General features: G+C 35.6%; 1 protein-coding gene across 3 annotated transcripts in view; it reads right to left on the reverse strand.

Annotated features, from left to right (window-relative positions):
- The window catches only part of RPS6KA6 (ribosomal protein S6 kinase, 90kDa, polypeptide 6), a 31,623-nt gene extending 9,371 nt beyond the window's left edge, over positions 1–22,252 (reverse strand). The window contains exons 1-16 of one of the 3 annotated variants that reach the window (XM_010572414.1): positions 22,195–22,252; positions 18,519–18,635; positions 14,686–14,767; positions 13,789–13,869; positions 13,178–13,257; positions 10,224–10,330; positions 9,915–9,952; positions 8,056–8,198; positions 7,157–7,227; positions 5,865–5,953; positions 5,343–5,407; positions 3,403–3,505; positions 1,921–2,045; positions 1,505–1,630; positions 843–932; positions 7–165 (exon numbers count right to left, since the gene is read on the reverse strand). In XM_010572414.1, the coding sequence (XP_010570716.1) occupies positions 7–165; positions 843–932; positions 1,505–1,630; positions 1,921–2,045; positions 3,403–3,505; positions 5,343–5,407; positions 5,865–5,953; positions 7,157–7,227; positions 8,056–8,198; positions 9,915–9,952; positions 10,224–10,330; positions 13,178–13,257; positions 13,789–13,869; positions 14,686–14,767; positions 18,519–18,635; positions 22,195–22,239 (1,521 nt within the window). In that variant the 5' untranslated portion in view covers positions 22,240–22,252. Of the gene's footprint in view, positions 1–6; positions 166–842; positions 933–1,504; positions 1,631–1,920; positions 2,046–3,402; positions 3,506–5,342; positions 5,408–5,864; positions 5,954–7,156; positions 7,228–8,055; positions 8,199–9,914; positions 9,953–10,218; positions 10,341–13,177; positions 13,258–13,788; positions 13,870–14,685; positions 14,768–18,518; positions 18,636–22,194 lie in introns of those variants that run through there. The other 2 variants (XM_010572412.1, XM_010572415.1) reach the window with 2 other exon arrangements.
- Between the last annotated feature and the right edge of the window lie 594 nt (positions 22,253–22,846).

The raw sequence follows: 22,846 nt of genomic DNA on the forward strand, positions 1-22,846 counted from the left end.
ACTCACCCCTTGGCAGTGCAGGTAGTCCACAGTCTTAGTTATAGTGTATAACACAGCGCTAGCCTCTCGTTCTGAGAAGAACTTCTGTCTGAGAATTCGATCAAGCAGCTCTCCTCCTTTCATCAGTTCAGTGACAAGGTATATGTATCTGCCATCATCATATACCTGATGAGAAGTTTAACAAGTGTATACATACATAAATACACACATATCTATTAAAAGATCATCTATAATTATACATCCTGATAAATGAAAATTACAGACTAGATTCTTCACCTATTCACATATGAACTTCAAGCACAAACAGCAGGGACTGAAAAATTTCATTCTGCAATTCAAGAGCCTTAAAGCATGAAGCATAAGAAAGCTTATGTGTCATTCTGTGAGACATCGAGGTAATCGAACGTTAATTCATGACTCGGAATTAAATATTTTTTTTTCAGTCTAGGAACTTCTGCTGTAACAGGAGAGTAGCCCTACCACTCCCTATTGCTCTTCCCTCCCATGGACAAATTTTAGCTGCTGGCACTTTGCTTATGCAGGACAACATGTAACTGCTTTTTCAGATTACCAACACATTAGCTACTCATTTGAAGTAAGTGGAAATACAACATTTCTAACCTTTACATCATTTCTCACTTCAAGCTAACTAAAAAGCATTTAGAAGAAAATCAGTATCAGGACAATGTCATAATTTGAAATACTCAACACTTTACTATATGTACTGCTCTCCTATTTTACTACGGAAAACAAATTTAATAAATCCCAGTAAACTCCCTACCTCTATATTTACTTATTGACTACTGTGTAATAAGAGGTAGCAGAGAAAAAGAGGTACATACATCCTTTAAAGTAATAATATTTGGATGTTGTCCATAACGCATGAGAATCTCAATTTCTTCTGAGGGATCCCTCTTACTTTTATCAATTATCTGCAAAAAATAACAACAGGAAAAGCAACTTGGCTAAACAAAGTCTATTTAATAAAGAAATTTTTTTGTATTTATAGTCTCACTTCAACAACAGAATAAAAAAATTTTCTAGAGTTCATTACTTCTTACTGATCATGAGCAATTGATCATCCAGCTTCACACCTCACTGTTTATTCATTTCTTGCTCTCTCCTTGCTACCAGTTAAAACTGTATCATTAATGCAGTCTATTCTGCTCCAGTGGACAAGGAAATGCAATAGACTGTCTGAAGCATCACTGCTTCCCTGCAGCCCAGCTCCATGCTTGTGGATCTTAATTTTATTTCAGGTGTGCTCACCATCATACAGTATCTTCAGGCCTCAAGACTGAATTGTAAAGCCAGTTCTTCAAAGCCATAACCTTACCCACAAAAAGAAGAGCTATAGAAGCCAAATACACAATTTAAATTAAGAAAACACTGTTTTTAATTTCTCACAGTATAGAAACAGCTACAGCAACTAGAAAGTTCATGTGTTCAAATTCACAAATCTACTGCACAATAATTTCAGAACAGAGACATTTATTCAAAGTACCTTTACAGCAAACTCCATATTTGTAGCTATGTGTATACATCGCTTGCAAACAGAGTAGGAACCAACACCAATATCTTCCTTCAATTCATATACATCAGTAAACTGTGCGCTGTTTCCATGAAGTTGCTTTAAAAAAACAAACACATACAAACTGTCACCTAAAGCAACAAGATGCTCTTTGCCATAATACTGTTTCCAACAGCAAAAGTTTCTTCGGCTTGCCCATGCTTTCTCTTTTGAATTCTGCCTCCAGAAAAACAGCAACTCGCTTTTTCAAATTTCAAAACATCCCCTGGAAGCATTTTAATAATGGACATTTTAATAGTCTCCCCAACAAAAAAAAACCAGACTGTAAACACTAAATATTGGTCAGTCTTTGGCATGTCAAAAAGGTTTCCCAAAAAATAAAATGTTACCTGTACTATTGGCAGTATATTGGTGAGTGGTGATATTTTATGATCTTCTACAGTAGTAGTCGCAACAAAACTAAATCCTTTGAAGAGTTGATGTGCATTCGCACTAGGTGGGACTCCTGGAGAATCTAGTGGCATACGCATTTGATTAGCATAGCTAAATCCTAGCAAGGCTATTTTTTAGCATTCAGGAGAGACGTTGGAAGACACATTTTGAGGGAACGGAAGCAAACAAGGGCAACATTAGATGTTGAATAAGACTTGAGTCAGTTATCTGTCTTCTCTTATTGTAATAATACACACAAAGCAAGCATGCCTGGGTTCTACCTAAAACTGCAAAACACTGTAGGAACTAATGTATGAATACATGTGTTTAGGAAGCAGTTTACTGAAGCACAACACTATGAGAAAGAAAAAGATCACAGCCTTATGTTCAAGGACTGCCTCACAAATAAGAGTGCCCACAGGTTTTGCTACTTCAGTGGTATATGTGCTGTTGGCAAGGCCCAAGTGAGGCAATACAAGAATATTCAATTGATGATACTACTGAATAATTAGAACTAAATTTTCCTCAGATTATGTGCACCTCTGAATTCACTGTTTGAATTTTCACAGTAAGCACAGCCTGATAAGTCTGCGTAGCCTATTAGAACCATAGACATTCTCCAAATAAGCATGAGAAGTTGTTTTAGAAGTTGGATGCAGCAGTACAGAAAAAAATACACAAAAGAAAACCTGAAGTGAAACTTGAAGCATACTAAGCAACAAGTGTTTGCAGTTACTGTCTTTGTTTCCAAGGTCAGTTACTTGGAAATTTTCACAGTGCAATAATCTAAGAGCTACTTTAAAAATAAATTTTCATAAGCTTTTCAAACTATTTGAGATGTCTTTGCAACTGACCTAGTAGTACAGGTACCCAGTCCACTGTACATTTTCCCCACCCTTCTCTACCTTTGAATCACTGTTTTCAAAAGTAAAGTCAAATTCAGCATGGGTAGTGAGGGGAACAGCTCAATGAAAAAATTATTATAATACTAGTTTTAAGATTTAATTTTAATAATTATAATAATTAAAAGGCTCAAGAAAGTTACTTTAAGCAAGTCATTTTCAGTGGAATACTGACCCTAAAAATAATCACTGCACTGCTGCAATCAAATTTAGTGTACTTTTAGTGTTAAGTACTTCCAGTCCCCGAACCACTGCAGGTCTGACTGTAAACCATAACTAGAAACCATACATAATTCAGCTGTTAATATTCCTTTTTTTTTGTGTGTGTGTTTGTTGGTAAATCAAAGTTTAGCAGAATATTTCAAAGAATAGGAACCCGCTGAAGAAAACATGCTTCTTCAAAGTACTGGAACCCCATTGCACCCTTTCCTTTTAATGTCATCACTGGCTTTTTCTCTTAGAAAGCTTCTTGTTGTAACATTAATTTGACCCCTCTTGTCCCACGAATCTCACCAATTTATAACCATGCACAATTACCTTTTGGTGTTTTTGCTGTGAATTCTGGATCAAAACAAAAGGTATCTTCTGGCTTTCCAGAAGCAGGTTTAAATGGGGGTTGAATTTCTCTTCTGAACAGTTTCTGAAGTAGAAGGACAAAGTCTTGTAATTAAGAGTGAATGAAACTTCCATGGGTGCTGTAATTTTGCCAAGCTAAAGGGAAAGCAACTCAAATGTTACTGTTTTATTAAAACAGTTTTCTGAAAGAGTGAGTAATATAGAGCAAGTAGAAAACAACAAATATGTACAGAAACACTAAGTTACTTTCACATACCTTTGATTTGAAATGCTACGGGAAATGTTATAATTCAAACAATACACAGCTCCAAAGGGAGCTTCCCCAAAGAGAAGATATGGCATACAGTCTTTACCTTTCTATTCTGGGTCCCAGACAAAGACCTGTCACGAGTGACAGGTGTGTCCCTCTTGGCAAGGAACAGCCAATTCTCAAAGTTCTATTCCAGGTTTTTCCTAATCTACTAAACTAAGTCGGGGGGAAGGAAAGGAAAGCAGAACAATAGCTCCTCCATTTTTTCCTCCTTTATTCAACATGCTTTAGAAAAATGCATTGCCCAAATGATCTCAAATCAGCAATGAGTCCCATTTACGAGAAAATTTCATGCCAAATGATGTCAAAGCCCCATACAAAGTTCAGGAAGTTCTGAGAACATTTTCTTGGGGTTTCTCTCATCCTTTCAGACCTACTTTTTGCAGTTCTTTTCATTTAATCTTCCTGCACAAGAACATGCAATGTATTTCAATTAAAAAAAAAAAGGTGGGGGGCACGACCTGAATTCATCCCAAAGAAATAATGGGATACAATACAGAAGTGGTCATCAACACTACATATTGAAATAAATACAAAGCACTGTGAAATAAAAAAAGAAAAAAAGAAAGAAAAAATGAAAAAATGAAAAAATAAAGAGTTAGAACTGCAGATCTTTCACACATCCTTGCTGGTATTTATTTCAACATCAGTCCCTTCAAAAACCAAAATAGTAGATAATCAAGCTATAATAACACAGCCTTCTCTTACAAAGTGTACTCACATAAACAGTGAAGTTTTGCTGTTACTAAAAACTCTACTTGCTAATCAGGACTCTATGGCAGATGCTGCATAAAGACAGCTAGAAAACCACCTTCTCAGAAGTAAATATGAGAGTCAGGGAAGGATAATGACCACAGCTTTACAGAGGCAGTTAAGCACAGTATTGGCTAGCATTGCCAACAGCCCTGTCAGCACAGCAACATCTTATTTATTGTGTCTATCCTTTTGTAGGCATTATAGCAAAGGAGTGTTTTCAGAGCAGATTTATTTGATATAGAGCATCTCGGTTTTGAGAATGTTTCTGGGAAACACATCTCAAAAGATTACAGAGAACCACAGAGGAAAAGCATCAAGGTGCTTGTTAAAAATTTAAGCAGGCAATCATGAACTTGTACAACTTCTGATAATGTCGGAGCACCAGAGTCAATATTTCCAACTGTGAATGGAATATGACTGATAAAATAGCAACATGCTGTGGCTAACTAGAGAGAAGTCAAAGAGAATTATAGTCACAGTGAGTTTTTGTGCCCTGAATGGAAGCACTAGATGGACACTTACTAAAGAAAAGGATTCTTGTACATAGGGAAAACCAGCATCCTCTCCCAACTACAAATGCTCTAACAAACAATTTAAGCTTTAGAATGCTGCTACTCTTAATTATTTAAAAAGTAAATGTACAATTTATAATTACTACTCTCTATACCACAAACACTACAGCTCCAGATGCCAAGTAAGATTATAGTAGAAGCCAGAACTAAGTCAGCAGTATTGCAGTGTTTATTGTGCCCTATTGAGATGCAAATACTTACAATGCTACAACACACAGAAAAATTAAGAACAGCCTTAATCATTCAGATAATTTTGTACCTACATTCCAGTCAACAGTAGAAAAAAAAGGATGTCTCTTGATTTCTTCAACTCCATCTGAACCAGCTCCTAAACAAAGAAAATACTGTATTTAAAACACTTAGGTAAAGTCTTTGAAGAAGATTGCACTAAAAATTAGTTCATTTCTAAAAATTTTGTAGAGACATGGTTATTTGAGGGAATTGTAAATACAGAAATATTCCAAGGATATAAAATACTCAATTAAGCAGTGTATAACTCATCAGGGAGGCAAACAGACTACAAGAAGCCCATAAATACAGAGTGTCAATATTCTTTGCTCTGACACTGTCAAAGCTTTGGCTCACTGCTAAGAGTCACTGGTCCAAGAAAGTAATCATTCATTAGAACAAACCCAGGCAGTCATGATCCAAGCTAACAAGAAATGGTATTTAAACCCAAATCTTACTGACCATCTGGAGGTTGAGAGTCTCTAGCAACTACTTTCTGTAAATAGTCAACTCAGCCCAACTACTTTTATTTCAAAGATCCAAATAAATGAACCAACCTAATCTATTTGATGGGTTCCTTTTAAACAACATCCTCAGAAGACTTTGTGCTTCAGGGCTGAGGAACTGAGGCATTCCAAGTTTTGCTCTAAAAGAAAACAGAGAACAAGTAAGAAGAAACATATCTTACTAAAAATTGTCTACATATACTTCATTGCACAATTTGATGTATCAAAGATCTACTCCTAAGTCTTAAATGTGTACACTCTACAACTCATCAGCTTTTAGGTTTCACGAGTGGTTTAAAAACAACAAAACCAAAAAACCCCAAACAAAACCTGAAACAACCACCTCCCCCCCAACAAAAACCACACCAGATCAAAAACCTCAAACCCCACCCAAGCCCGCAAACCCAGCTTTATGCTAAAATAGAATAAAACAATTATCTCAGGAATATGTAAGTATTTTCAAAGATACCTTCATTTCACCAGGAAGTTATCACCAAAATACCTCTACCAGAATCAAGGCCAGAAGAGACTCATGAAGACATCATATAAAAGCTTACTGACTTTACCAAGCTTACTTTATGAAAACAATTATGCTAAGGCAAGAACTTCTTCTGCAGAACTATAGCATCACTTAGAGCTCCAAGTGAGGCTAGAAATCTAACCCATCCCCTTTCACAGGTAATACCACTATAAACTCATATCCAGGGTAAGTTCAAGCTGCCGTATGTCGCTAAGAACTCTCACCCCCTTCCCTGACTACCATCCCCTCAAAAGGCCCAAGGCTCTGCATGTGGTCTAAAGGAAATTCTTTGTTAGCTAAGCACAAATAAAGACGAGAACATATTTGCCCAACAACTTCACTTACTAATCACCAGTTTACCCCGTCTGTCTTGTTAGACAGCTTCTGTTGTAACCAAGGTAATTTAATATGAAAAATGTGAGCACATAAGTGCACTCTCCATATATACATACACAAAGCAACATCTGATTCACTATTGCTTACAAAATAAGGAATGTTGTAACAGTAGCAAGAGAGTATTAACAACAACATGAGTGGTAAATAATGCTGGTCTAATTCACTGTACTGTTTTTATCTTTATTATACACCTACAATGAAAATACAAAGTCACCGCTAAGATTTTAATTCCTGTAGATACTTGCTAACATTTGCATGCTCTGGGATCTAAACCTTATTGGGGCAGGGAGGAGGGGGCACGGCACTGCCTTTTTTTGTTCTTGTTCTAGCTTAATGCTCTTCAAGGACAAGGAGTTATAACAAGCTGTTAAAACATGTTTAAAAATTACATTTTCTGACTTGCCAAAAAGTAAGAAGATATACTTACTTCAGTATCATATTCATAGTTTCATTTCGATCTTTACCTTGAAATGGTAGTGTACCAGTAAGCATTTCAAACTGAAAAGAACAAATGTTAATCTAAATCAACACTTCTTCCCCCAACTGCTCAAACAAAGTGATAAGTACTATACTCTTCCCTATCGCTACATTAGACATACTGGCTTGAGCTTTTAAAAAATTATCAAAAAAGTTCACAGATATAAAATTTTGTTTTCAGTGGCAGTTTACATGATAACAACAGTGGCAAGTGTAATGTAGTGATGACGCAGGAATATTTTACATCCATAAGCTACTTAAAGTAATAAAATCCCCTCCATAACCAAGTTTTAGATATTGCCATACTCTGAAAACAGCAAGAAAAATAAATTCTAAACCAGTACTTCACTTTTTATGTCAAAATGCATTATTTCAGCCTGATGCTCTAACACATCATAGCAAAGGCATAAGTGCTAGCAGTTACTGGCTTATTTCACTACTCCACTCCAGTATTCATTCAATAGGCTTACTCTTACAAAAATGTAATTAATATGCCACCAAACCAAGTCTTCAGTTTTTCTTTTAACTATCAAGTAACATGCAAAATGAATATAGAAACTAAAGTTTCAGACTGACTACAACTGTTCTAAATGACTAGTGGACTACACATATGATTTTTATGGTTCCTGATAAGTACTCCTTACAGGGCTAAGCAAGCGAACAGTAAATTTTATTCAGATTGGTTGCTATTTCAGTGGCAAGTCAGTTGTTGAATTCTCTCTTCCCTTTACCCAAGCATTCATAATTAGATCTGGACAAGCTTATTCTAACTACATCATTTCACATTCACTTCGACATACGCGGTGTATTTGTGACCTTAAGCAAGGTAAGCAGTGAAGCATACAGTACCATGAGAACACCAAAGGACCACCAGTCAGCACTCTGGTTGTGCCCTCGCCTGTTTACTACTTCAGGTGCCATGTATTCTACAGTACCACAGAAAGAATAGGCCTTCTTCTCTTGATCTACTGATTCTTTGCTGAGTCCAAAGTCTACAACAACAGCATTACAAGAATATAGCCAGTAAAGAACTTTAGAAAAAAACAATACTGTACATGGTATTTCATAATCAAAGTGTTGACAGCTTTTGTTTGCTTGCTTTCAGGAATATTATGCAATTATCCTAGCTCTTCATGAAACAAGAAACTGCAGGTATCTAGAGATACCACAAACATTTAGTATACTACATACCACCAAAACCATTCTGTAAGTCGTATTAAACTGATGATTAGCCATCAATATTGCTATACAAAATAACTCATTTGAAATATTACACATTTAGAGCCTTAAGATAATCAAAAGTCCTCGTTTTCTCTGTTTACTGCCTGCTTTATTCACACAAAAAATTGGATAAAAGTAACAATGAGTTTCAAAGAGAACGCAGTCTGCATGGTCTAGTATTACTGAATGATGAATAAATAAAATCAGACTAAAAATATTGTTGTTATATAAGATAACATGGTTCTGCAACCTGACTCAAATTCAGTAGAGTCTTACGTGTCTGCTCACTTTATTCCCAGGATACTTTTTTCTCCCAGTTTGAACAGTGCCATTGAATATACAAGTCCTCGATATCAGCCCAACTCTCAAGACGAGGCTCTCAAGCGTCCCCTTTTAAAAAGGGGGAAATGATTGCTAATCAATAATCCCATTAATTATTCTTTCCAGTTCCAGAAGGAAGTGAGAATTTTAGGATTGAATTGTATTTAAACACATCATGCAGAATTTTAGAAATTATGCATTTTACAAACATGATTTCCATCAAGTCCTTCAGAGTTTAAAAACACCTTCATTTTCTCTTGGAATCTAATAGCAGTATCTATAGATCAAAATACATAATGAAATTTTTAATACAAGAGCATCACCTTAAATGCAATTGTAAGCTTTCAGAAATTCATAGTAATTTGGTTTTCAAATAGTCAGTCTTTTGTATATATCATTTCCTAGAACGTATGTATTTTAATTGTTCCTCAAAGCATGTTTCTGCAATTTTGTATGCATTTAAAAGTGATAATGCAGAAACACACACACAGGGAGAAAAAAAAAAGCGTAGCATTTCAGAAGTCTTATTGTGCACTAAAATCTTTTTACACCGAAAGCATGTCTGCTCCCTTTTATAAGTCTCACAGTCAGCAACTTTAGCCTGTGTCTGTAAGCTCTTGATCTTCAGTTAAAAGGCATTTCACAGTAAATCTCTATACAGCTCACTGTCTAATCTGAATAGTGGATAGTTTTAGTCACTAACATATCACCACCTGAACTAAAGCTCTCTTAAAAAAAACACATTCAATGTCTGGTTTTGTATTTTCAACTACATTTCTTCTATTTCAACCACAGCAAATAGTATCTGCACTTTACAGCAATATTGCTGCTAACACTGCAACTTGATCTACACACATATTGGTCAACATGAAAACTAACTTCAGTGGAACCTGCATGGACATCAGGATCTGATAAATGACAAAAACCATCAGATACAAGTCTCTGACTACCTAAAATACTTCAATAAAAGTACTTAATACTATATAAAGAATCATTATGTAGGGAAGGGATACAGGTTTATTATAAAAAGTCTAATAAAAAATTTTCTAAACAGCTAAATACTGACTCACACATACTCCAGCCATCATTAGACTATATTAGGCTTATAACTAAAAGCTTATACAGAAATATGTCCAGAAAGTGCTATACTAATAAGTGTTGCCTACCTGTTAACTTGATATGTCCTGCTTCATCAAGCAAAATGCTGAAAATTAAAATTCACATTCACCAATACACATAAAGAGGAATGTTTACATATAACATTTAAAATATAACAGTTAACAATTTTGATCTCCAACTTGTTATTAATTTAACAAACCAATATTATTTCATTTAATCACAGATATATTTTTTACATTTTATGTTTGTTTACATAGTCTAACAAAAATATTTTTAATTTGTTACATCACTATAATGGAAAATGCAAAGCAACAAGCGAAATACACATAATAGTGGTAAAATACATTTTACTTTACTTTTCTGGCTTCAGGTCCCTGTATACAATTCCCAAGCTGTGAAGGTGATCCAAAGCAAGGGCCAGTTCTGCGAGGTAGAATTTCACATCTTCCTCTGTAAACATAACCTAATAAGAACTGTATAGATTTACCTTCTGATCTTGTCTTCAGTTTTTAAAACTGCAATCTAAAAAATACTCCTGTCTGCCTAAGTTCCAGAATAAGTTTTAGAAGTACCTTAAGAACTTGTAATTCATTAATTCACCTAACAGAAATTATATACTAATATAGGCTAATCATCAAGTATACAAAAGAACTACCTGCAATACTTAAACAAAAACATCAGCAGTTAGTGCAGAGCATAAGCTAACTTTTAATGTAATAAATTTAATTGTTTTATTTGGTGTTACTGACCACCAGCAGTCTTTCTGCCACAATCCTATACAGACTGTTTCCACTGCATCATAAAATTTAGTATATGACTGCTGTATTAGGTGACTGTCTCTGTCAACTCACATTAACAATATTTAGGGAAAAAAAAGGAGAAATAATTTAGGAAAAAGTATGCAAAATAAAACACTTTGGTGAAAATAACAATGACATGAAAATCTGCAGTGGGAGTTGAAGAACCTACTCTGCTCTTCTTAGGAAAAGAAATTTGAAGAACCCTAGTGAGATACTGAAAAACTGATTGACATTGCACATAAAGCATTTGAGAGATGCATTCCTATCCTAAATACTCAACAGGTTGCTTCTAATTTCATATACAAGAATCATACCTGCTTTGGCTCTTGTCATGTTCTACCAATTACTGGAGAAGCTAGTAATCTTTAAATTACTGGAATTGAATTTGAGGTTTAAGTGAACTATTTCCTTATTTGTTGAAAACAACAGGAACAAGGAGAACAGCCATCTCAACTGCACAGTAGATAGCTAGTAAGACTCAAATTAAGGTAACTGGGCTTAGTGATTTAGTAGTACACTGATCTGTACTTTGAATTGCACATATGTAATCTGTTCTACTGGCAACAGAAATACTCCTAATTTCCATAATGATAGGTATTAATATTGTATGAATAATAAAGCTGTTACACTACACAAAGTTTCACCTTGATTTTTTTAAAGAGCAATGTGGATACTGTTTTTCATCTACATCCAAAAGACCAAGAGGAAACCTTGGATATCATTACTCCTTGGAGTAGCCAAAATGCAAATCTCGGAATGCAGTGATGTTAAATGGTAATCTACAATCTCCCAATAATAATTTCATTTAAAACTGCTTTCTGTGTCAACAAACATGATGCAAGTCAACTTCATTAAATGTTACCAATGAAAACTTCATTATATACTCATTTCACTTCCACAGCTGGAACTTTCAGGCCCACGTCAGAACTTAAACACCAACAAAAGTATTTTAATAACCTCATACTAAATCCAATTCATTTAAAATAATCTTGTGTGGAAAGTATGAAATGCCATGGGGAATTTACCGTCATGTGTATTGTCCACCGTCTTTGTTTTACCATGTTCTTTTGAAAATACCTTGTCTTCTGACCAGAAAATAAAAAGGCCTGACTTTTCTATATACACAGTAAGTGTTTAAAAGCCATCATAGAAGGTAACTGAAGTCTTCCAAAAAACATGTAGAGACTTAACAGTAAGAAAACTTGACAATTATTACTTCTTTATTCCCAAAGGGAATACATACCTCTTTCAACCACCTAGCTAGTGTTATTATGGATAGACTTGCATCCCTTACTTAAGAATGTTACATACTCGGTAATCCCAGCTGTGTTAGTGCAAGAGAATAGTTCTTCCTGCTATACCAGAATTTCCTCTATAATTAGACATCCTATATTCAAAGCAGAGATTGACCTCTTTCCTACCTACTGTTCCAATAACCCTTTACAAGTCGGCCGGTTTAAGCTTTTAACCTCCATTTTAGCCTCCAGGTTAATTAATTTTGAGCTCAATTCTTAGACATGATCAGTTTTAACCAAGGTCAGCTTTTTATTAAAAAGGGAAACAAAACCCCCTTTAAATTTTTCCTTCTCTTTTGCCCATTCCTAAAGTAAAGCTTTATTTTTACAAAAAGCACATGGGGAAAAAACTAGCTCATGGCCTTACATACTGGGGATACAACAACTTCCTTCATGTCATGAAAAAAAAAAAAATCAGTCGCATACACAGTTTTTCTCATTTAAGAAAGTGTCTTTTCTGATGCATTAGCAATATTAAGTGTATTTACACTGGTGAAAACACTGAAAAGCTCTCTTACTGTGAAGTTGTTGGGAAACTGCCATTAAAAATTTAGACCTTTATGAAAGGCTTGCAGAAAGAAAATAAAAATCTTATAAACATGTTCATAATACTTAAGGAAACATATAATAAATATTGCATGACAAATGTTTAAAAAAAATATTAACAGGCTGCATCATATTCCCTCCTCTGAAACTCACTCTCCAGAAAACAAAAATAGAAATGAAAAATTAAAGTTCCAGTTGCATGCCAGTGTTAGATGAAGGGGAGCAGTCTCAAAAATACCCAATGTTCACACTTTGTGAGATTAAGCATTAGGATTTGTATTACAGCATTATGAAATTTTACAATGCAGCAGAAATGTCTTACAGATGCATAATTCCAGGAGCACCTAAGCTGACTAGGAGCATAAGAACTATACATCCCCTTTATTGCTAAATCTTGATTTACTTCAGTTTGGTTTCCAAGCAACAAAACACTTTTAGACAAAAGAACTGTACTTTGCAAATACCAGATTAAGACTTAGGCCACTAATCAATACACACTCATGTTTCTTAAGTTTACAGAATATATTCTAGAGTACATAAGGGAAGCCCAACCAAGTTATTAAAAACTTGACTATGACAGGAAATATGGGGGAAACAGCTACAAAAGACAATCCTATACTGACAAGAAACCACCTAACACTGAGTGGAGATAAAATTTTAGGAACTTACCTCTTTGGATAATCGCGTGAATACATCTCCTCCCCTGAGAAAATCCAATATTAAATATAGCTTCCCTTCAGTCTGAAAGGCTTTATAAAAATAATTTAAAAAAATAATCAATAGTTGTGTGACAAAGATGATCTACAAAACAGATCTGAATGCTTTTACAACTTGGAAGTTTCAAGTGAAAGGCAATACTTTTGTAACGGAACTGAAATAATTCAGCAGCAGATGAGGTAATCTACTGAATGATTACTTGCTTCTTCACAGCAGATAACCTCAGTCATAAGAGATCATTAAAATACTGTTCTTTTATTTCTCCTTTGTCAAACAGGAAAACACCAAGTATGTGAATTACTGTGTTTTGGTTTTACTCAATGAAAAGTAAACAAAAAATCCTCTGCAAATCTTTAAAGATTTCCTGGAAAATTCTTACATTTCAAAAGGACTTAACTGAAAACTTTTATATACATGTGTAGTTACGTTCTGGTTTTAGTCTTGGGATTTAAACTTGCAAGAACCTAATTTGGGCACTAAAATGGACACTACAAAACCGAGAAAGAACACGATCAGCTATGCCTTCAAGTATTGAAAGAAACTGTAGCAAAAAAAATACCAACCATAGTGCAGTTTGACGATAAATGGATGATTTACTTCTACTAATATATCTCTCTCCATTTTTGTACGAACTCTATCGCGAACTGAGGGGGAAAAAAAGAAAAAAGACTAGTATGAAACAAATGTATTTGGTATAATACAAATGGAGCAGAAATTAGCATACGGAAAGCCGTTGGTGTCTAAGGAAGTACTTTTCCTTGTTACCTTATTTACATCTCCCACAAAACACGTACTTTCAGACAGCAAAATTCTATTTTGTTTCTTACCTGCCCCAGGTTCCTTAATGTCTATTTTTTTTTTCCAACACATCCCAATATTTTGGGATAAACCATAGTCCTTTCAAGAAAAAAGCTCACATCCACACTTCCAGACAGCTAACTTCAACCTCTGAATTAACTAACTGTACTGAATATATATTTTCTGTCTTTTAAGATTACTTTTTCCTCTTCAACTAGTAGGAGACCCTATTTACACACAGTGGAGTTACATCCATTAAAGTGCCTTCTGAAAGCCAAAACATTAATTTAGCTTGCTATGGCACCTATAACAAGGGAGTAACTTAACAATTCTAACCACAGTAGAGTTCTAACTTGACAAAAGACAAAAGGAAAATGGTTTATGAAATTAATTTGTTTTAATGTAATGAAAAGGCTAAACAGAATTAAATAATGCAATTTTAAACTTTGACAGCTATCTGTCCGGATTTAAAATAATTCTTAAACATGAACTTCTAAGTTACTCTATAAAAAAGGTACTTTCAGAGAAGAGCTATGAACTCACTGAAAAAAATTTAAGATTAAAAAAAAGATTTTAAAAAGAAGTATTTACAAGAGTCATTTAAGAGATGCAGGTGCACTGAAAACCATTTTCTAAAGTTCCAATTCAAAAGACACACGTACCTTTTAAAGAAGCTTTTTTCAATACTTTCATTGCATAAAGCTGCCCAGCATCAGGACCGATTATTTTCCGTACGAGGAAGACCTGGTAATATAACCACCACTTTTAAAATTACTGCTAAAAATATTTTATGTAAATCCGACAAAAAAACACTACTATGTCTTTACTTTTAACTTCATTAATACAGACTACGAGTCTGTATTCTACAGAAGCCAAAGGGAGATCCCTGGGAAGAATGAACTGGAGAAAGAAAACAAATGCCATGAAGGGCACATCCCTAGTCCCATCCCATTCCTCAAAAACTCTGAGGAATGAAAAAATGCTAAATATTCACAGTAAGTCTTTTTGCATAAGCAAGCTTAGTAATTGAATAAGCAACTATCACAAACCACCTATTAATTTCAGGCAGCTTTCAGTGTTCTTTCCTAAGTACACATCTTTAAAGGAAGGACAAAATTGCATTCCCCTAATCAGATTAGAGGTACATGCACCACCAAGCTCTCTGAAGTATTCAGATTGGTCATAAACTATACATTCTTTCCTATAGCAAGCTGTTTAAATAAGTAAGTACTTACATAAATGTGTGTGTTTATATTACTTTCTTGGAGAATGACAATTCTGCCTGGTCTGCCACCTCCTAAGAGATTTTTGAGGTTTAAGACCCAAGTCTCAAATATGTAACAGGCTATATTAATGAATTCTGTAAGAGTGGTGAGACGAAAGCAAGGAAACCTCACCATTTAAGATCAAAGCACCCCTTCCCTCTGGAATAGCAACTCCAACAGGTTTTTCTACTCTTTCCTTTCCAGAGGAGTTTTAAAGATAGATGATATATAACTTGATACTAAGAAAAGCATAATATTAGATAGAATAATGCAGTACAAATACATGTACCTCTACTGACTAATATTCTAACTACTAGGTCTTTCAATTTACAAAACAGTTTGGTATGTGCTCCTGTTTCCAAGTTGTTGTTCTTATAACAGCAATTATTAGTTATGAGGAAAGTTTGTACTGCAAAAAAAAAAAAAGTACAAGTCACAAGAGAATGCCAAGAGCTACCCGAAATTGCCTCTCTGATCTTAACTTATTCAGATTTTCATTAACACTAGATTTATTTACATATACACTTTGTTAGAAATTACTTGGAAATTGTTAAAAAAAGATCAAATACTCATCAACTTTTCCATTCTAGAATCAGAAATTCATATGCTGCCACTGACTAAATTGTACAGGGTGGGAGTTGTTTTTATTTAAGCTCTGGTTCGATGAAAAAAGTCATCATGTTTCAAGGTTATTGGGCTTTCTGTTTTAAGTTTTGCCCGATGATTGACCTACAGCACTACTCTCAATGTTGATGCTCAAATAGTAAAGGGAGTAATTCAAACACCAGCAAATAAGAAAACATCTGTAGATTAATACACTCAGTTACAAAAGTAAAATATTAATAAGCATGTACAAATATTTTAGTGCTTAATAACTAGCAGCTTGTAAGAATGTAAGGAATTCACGTACAAGTTACAAATTCTAGCTAACAAGGACCAAAATAGTTGCCACTGAAAACTACTCAAGCACCACCTATTTAATTTGCAGACAAAGTCTCCCTAATCCCACATCTTGCAGAGATGCAATGGTCGATTGTTCAATTGTAAAGCACAATCAAGATGGACACCTACTGCGCAAAGCGATTCACCTAAGTGAATAGAAGACCATTTTCACCAGACCAGATGCTGAAACCTCAGAATGCTACCAAAGGCTGAAGAGAGAAACTCGGTAATGGACATGAGGTTTAACCCTTCATTTCTGTGAAGCTGCGTTAAATCCTGCACAGATGCCAAAAAAACCACGTAGAGAATGGGCTGTAGCACTATACTAGGCTAGAGCAAACAAACCTTGTGTTTGCTAAGCCCAAAGGGAGATCCCTGGGAAGTACGAACTGGAGAGAGAAAACAAACACCATGAAGGCAACAGCCATTGATCTTCATTGTTTGTTTTCTCCTTTCAATAGAAAGCAACAAATATTAGATAAAAAGAGCTCCGCTCAGGTGTGCACCAGTCACCATCCAATTCTTAAAGCTGGTGTCTGAACCAAGTACTGCCAGGTTTCAAAAGCTCTGAAACAGACATCTCACCAAGCTGGTGGGATTCTGAGCGAGAGCATTCCTTAGGGTGTCAGAAGTCTGAACTCTGTGAAGTAAGAATGTGTCTGATCAGGGCTAAGATGTCCACACCAGATGTGCTGAGCCCTAAGATAGCTTAAGATATCTCAAGTCAAGAGTAATAAACGCATGGAGCCTTTTAGGCTCCATGAGAAGTGTATGAGAGAATCTGCAACCAACATTACCAGATAAAAGAAACGTTTCTTAAGCTGTAAAATATTAAGAAATATTTTAAAGTCTATTTTCTAAACTAGCACTTATTCACAAAATGCCTTCCTCATGTCCAGGGTTTTCCTCCCCTGCCTCTCGTACAACTCTATGCAGAGATTTGTTCCTGCCATGAGGTAGACAAAACCAGCAGAAGAACAGGAAATGGGAACACATGTAAAGCTGATTGTCTACTTTTTATGTGTTGCAAAAGATGTAGTTTAAGAGTCTGGTTTTAAAAAATAAATTAGCTTCTTATACACGAGGATTAATATTTCAACTACTGTGTTTCAAACTAGTGACTGAGACATTTGATTTTTAATTTCATTTCTGCAATGTGACACCAAGTGGCACATTACAAAAAGAAATCATTGTAACAAAAAAATTGCCATATTTCTTCTATATGCTATTTGAATAATTGTTCAGTTACTGTCTTTTAGCTGTAGATCACTTAAATACAGCAAAATAAAAAACCTGAAATACCTTTCCCTGATTATTTACTTTCTTGTTACTTTGGTTCAAGTTCTAAACTACCACTATCATTCTTCTGTATCTACATCAATACAGATTTCGTATATTGAAAAAAGTCATTCACAGCATGTCAAGTACCATCATTAAAAGACAAATCACCAACTCCTCCAGAAGTGTCTATCAATGGTGCCTCCCAAGCATCAACCTAAGCTACAGAAGATACAAGGCAACCTATATGGAACAGAGATATTGTTCATTCTGATTCCTCACTAGACACTGCAATAAATAAAGACTTGAGGCAGTTGAAAACACTATTATTTTATTTCAAATAGCCATGGCATTAGGCAAACAGAGCTTGTCAACACCAGAGCTGTTGCATAAAACCCACCCCTAACTCTCTAACCCAACTGGTAAAATCTCTTGATGTTGGTGCCATTGTTCCCATGAAGCTGCAGATGCCACTGCAGATGAACCACAAACATGCCTCTCTGTCCAGTTAAAGCAAATGATAACTTTCCATGGCAGACCTCCTAAAATTTGCTACTGACCATTTTGCCTAGAGACTGAGTCTGTTACCTCTGCGTCTGATATGATTTGATGTCCTGCTATAAACAGTGCTCCCTTGGCACCAGAACAAGGTTTGGAAAAAAAAAAAAAAAAAAGAAATTTGTCACTATCTTTTCAAACATTCCCAGCAACTCTGCTACAGCACTATCTTTCTTGAATGTCTGGACAGGTCTGTGGAAAAAGATTGCTTTTCCTCTAAAAAAACATTAAGTCAGAAATGCTATCATAGTGAAAATGAAAACATAGTCCCCTCCTACCCAGCTGCAAAGCAGGGTGGATAACTTCCTCCAAAGCAAAGCAATTTCCACAAACATATCTACCTGTACTCAGATTTGTTACGTTTATACTTAACCTTGTAGTATTACAGAAATAAGGGAAGCAAGATAAAGCAGGTTCAAAGTGGACATCAGATGAAAACAAAGTTATCTTACCTTTCCAAATGATCCCTGTCCAAGAACCTTAAGTAGTTCAAACTGTGCTGGATCTGCTTTCTCACATCCTTCTTTCACATGGTGTGTAATAGGGATTTCTTTCACACTTCCTTCATCCTATTTTTTTCAAGGCAAACAAAATACAACAATGAACAGGCCTGAATTAATCAACTCTTGTTACAAGCGCATGTAAAAGCTTGCTCTTTTCTTGGTTTTTTTTGTGGGTTGCTTTTTTTCCCCTAATAAAATATTCAAAATTCTAATAAGGCACAACAGAAAGCTGTTCAAATGAAGAGTTTTCCCATCTATCCTTTCTTAAATAGATGCATCTAAATTTTCTAAACTGAAGTTCTCAAAGAATGTTCATTTCCTTTTGTCATAAATATTATAACTACAAAGATGGATTTTCTTACATAAAAGGAATAAATGTACAGATTTTTAAACCAAGTCTAAGATGATTCTTCTGTGCTTCACTTCTGTTTTAGCGGCCCTTAGTTTTCCCAGTGACTACTCTTCTCATCTTTCCCTTTCCTGAAATAGCCTTAATGAAAGCGAAATTGAATTTCATCATTTTAGGTAATTATTGCTTTTCACAGCAGCAAATAATAAATATGGTCATCCATTTGTAGGTAGATGAACATGCATCGTTTGAAGAGCATAAATAAGATATGAGTCATCTTAAGAACTCTGAGAATTCTTGCATCCAACAGAAGAAACACAGCTCTGGGATGCAGAGCTCATGGAGATACCATCCTTTGTAGAGACCTACTTCAGAAAGCTGAGGGTAATTCTGAGGTACTACATAAAAGATTTAGTGTTCTGTTGACTTTTTCCTGTTACTCTCATGTTTAGCAAAGCAGGGCACAGCAGCTACAATTGTGAAAAGACAAACATTCATGATGAAAACAAATCAGATGATGTATTACAGCTCTTATGGTGTAAGAGAAGTTTCTGTGAGCCAAAATAAGAGAGCTGTCAAAATAAGCACCCTTGAAACTACAAACTACGTGCTAAGGCCTAGAACAGCAACCTGAGCTTGCACGTACAACAGGAGCAGCACTCCTCAGCCCTATCAAGAATACCAACTAATTTCTTGCACGCTGCAAATACAACCCATTCACAACAGAAAATCCCACCCAATCTGCAGGCCTTTGATGTCTTTAGGGTATCCAAATGATTAACTGTCCTCCCATCCTCTTTAGACCTTCATCTTGAAAGCTTCTCTTAGCGAAGACCAGAAGAACACCCTACCAGCCTATGGTGTGTTGCTGTCCCTCAATGACAAGTATGAACACCACCGGAAAAAAACCTGACCACTTGATGAAACAGCTGGTTTTAGAAAAGAACATCATTCTATACTTAGGTTGACTACAGGAAGTCTTGCTGCCCAAGACCATGCATTAAAACTTACAGTCAGCATTATCAGACTTGATACAGAAGTATCTAGATGAAACTCTCTAGGTGGGTTTACACAGAAATTCAGGGTAGAAATCTGATCATCTGAAAAAAGGGGGGAATCATCACACTGCATTAACTGTCTATGCCGTAATTGTTTTGTTTGTCCTGAGGGGGTAAGAAAGAGTTCAAACTAGCATCTCAGTATATTCACAAACTGTAGTTCAACTGTTACTACACATGAGTCTTTTCCCCTCCCCTACATCTCTTATTTCCTATTCTTCCTGGAAAAGGCCTCTTTGTTCCGCCTGCTTCCCATGCAAAGGTAGGTATTAACACAAGACACTGCTGCATAACAAAGTTAATTCTTTAATTCACACTCTAAGCTACTTTATTTCCCTCTGTTCACAAAATAACAGCTGACATACACTTATGATACAGTGCATACATCTCCATTTCATCCATCCATCTTGTTGACTATGCATATACGTATTCATAGGAAAGCCACACGTATCTTCTCATTTTTACTTTTTTTTTTTTAACACATGCCTGGAATTTAAGGCAGGTAAGAACACTAGCCTTTCAAGTGATCTGATGACAGATGAAAGCAGCAAGTTGTCTAGTTATACACCAAGTCGTACAACAGACTTAATGGCTGGTTCTTTCTATGAAATACATAAATACTCTATTTAGAAGCTCTTTTACTTCACCATCCTAATTTGTATTCCTTAACACTGTGAACCTTCACATGAGAAAAGATCTTTAAGAGTTCACCTGCTCTTCTGTTTATCACCCACCTTGAGTCATTAGCCTGTGACATCACAAGTGGTTGCTGCGGAGACTGACAGAGTATTTCTAAAAGTGAACTGAGGAGAAAAAACGTTTTCTATGCAAATAAAGAATAACTTGAGATGGGTGAGATGAGTTATTTTTTATAAAGTGTTTTACCTTCACAAAAGATGTCTATACAATTTCACCTACTTAACTATCATTAAAGTACTAAAAATTGGCATTACTGAAGTATAAAAAGACCTCTGCATCATCAACAAGAAATAAGCAGGTAAAGAGTTGAACAGATATACAAGCCAGTTTCATTTTCATTTCTAGTTTGGCCTCCATGAACTGCAAATCTGGTTATCTGGTTTTGTGCTCTGCCGCTTGAGCGGCAAATCTATTTCAGGGCTCAGGTACCAGCTCCCACTGAGTCGCCTTGCACAAAAGGGAAATATTCCCAGCAGGTTCAACAGAAGACAAAGCACTGAAAGAAACGCCGCAATCGGTTATGGCTTTGTGCCATCTTACTTCGTTACAGCTTGACTGGTATGTAGCTCCAAGCACCTAACAAACAAGCTCAGCAACATCCTTCTGGTTCAAGTACAGTAAAAGATTGAGACAACCCATTGCTCATCTTTCTTTGCTACATGTAAGATGACTATGACACTGATTGTTTATTTACTTACTCCACACCAGGAGAAGTCCAAGCACCACATGTTTCTACACTCAAGAGTTTATTCTCCAAATCACTTACTTACAAAGTTATTATTGCAATACAAAGCAGTAGTTACAGCTGGCAATAAGATCTACTTGATACCTTCTCCCATGATCCTGTTCAAAAACATACGGATGAGTATGTTCAAAAATGGCCCATTTTTCCGTGCAAAGTCAGGCATTTCACCACATACAGAATTAGCCTGAAGTTTAGTCCAAGATTTAGCCAGCATACAGAACACTGATCTTCAGCATCTCCTAAATATGCACATCACCAAGGCACTGGACAAAAATTGTGCTCAACAGGGTTTATCTGGGATGTTTCTACATAAAAGTCAAATTAACATACTGGTATAAAAACTAATTCTGTTCTAAAATAGCAGGAATTCAGCACTTTCTAGATGAATGTACAGCAACTACATTAAAAAAATACAAAGGAAGAACAGATGACAGTGTAATAAGAGTGACATTAAGCACTCTGTGTATAAAAGGTTCAAGGTTGGACTGAGCATTTTCTGAGGTCGAGGGATCTGTAAATGCTCTCTCTAGCACACAGAAACTGTTTTCCATGAAGCACTGGCTCATGCAGCAACCTTTCCCACACAAGGCACTTACGGCCCCTACCCAGGTATTAATTTTCAAAATCATCTTTGAGACTTAGAGCCTCTTCAGATCTGGTCAAATAAAATGATAGGTTAAAAAGTTATTAAAGAGCAGGGAATGCATAAATTCTGCTTCAAAAGGAAGTCATGCTAATGAGTGTCTAAACTGAACATCTATCAGATATACTTACGTGGTAGGAATATGGTTCACCTTCTTCCATGGGCTCATCTGCCATTTTAAGGCCATTTAGCTGGAGAGAGGAAGGAAGGGGAATGCAGAAGAGAAAGAAAAAAACACAACAAAAACAACATTAAGACCTAACAATTTCAAATAAGCAGAGTTCATCATTTGACCAATTTACATTTCAGAGCACACAAATGAAAACTGGTGGTGGTGTTGCTCTAATTTAAAACTGTAGTTTCAAACAAATACTACTACTTAGTAGTTATATTTAGCATCTCCCTTATGTGTCATTTAGCATACCCCTTTGTAAATGCCATTCCACAGTGTTCTTTAATGGGAATTAATTTCAAATTCCTTCTTTAAAATCTACAGATACCATCCAAACAAGATGACACGAACGTAAAATTCTTCCGTTATACGCAAAAATTATGTTGAAGATGCTTTTCAGAAAGCTAAAATCTGCTGCTGAAAATTAATTTGCAGTTTAAGGAGAAAAGATTCAAAAGTGATTTCGAGTCTTTTTGGGGCAGGAGGGAGAAGTGCGAGAGCAGGTAGAACAGAGAATACATACCACAGATTTCTTATGCACAAACCCAATCACCTATTTCCTTAAAAAATTAGACTCCTCTAAAAATTCGCTTGCATCAACAGTTATCTAA

Source organism: Haliaeetus leucocephalus, unplaced genomic scaffold (genome assembly GCF_000737465.1).
Source record: "Haliaeetus leucocephalus isolate CR32 unplaced genomic scaffold, Haliaeetus_leucocephalus-4.0 Scaffold340, whole genome shotgun sequence".
Taxonomy (NCBI): Eukaryota; Metazoa; Chordata; class Aves; order Accipitriformes; family Accipitridae; genus Haliaeetus; species Haliaeetus leucocephalus.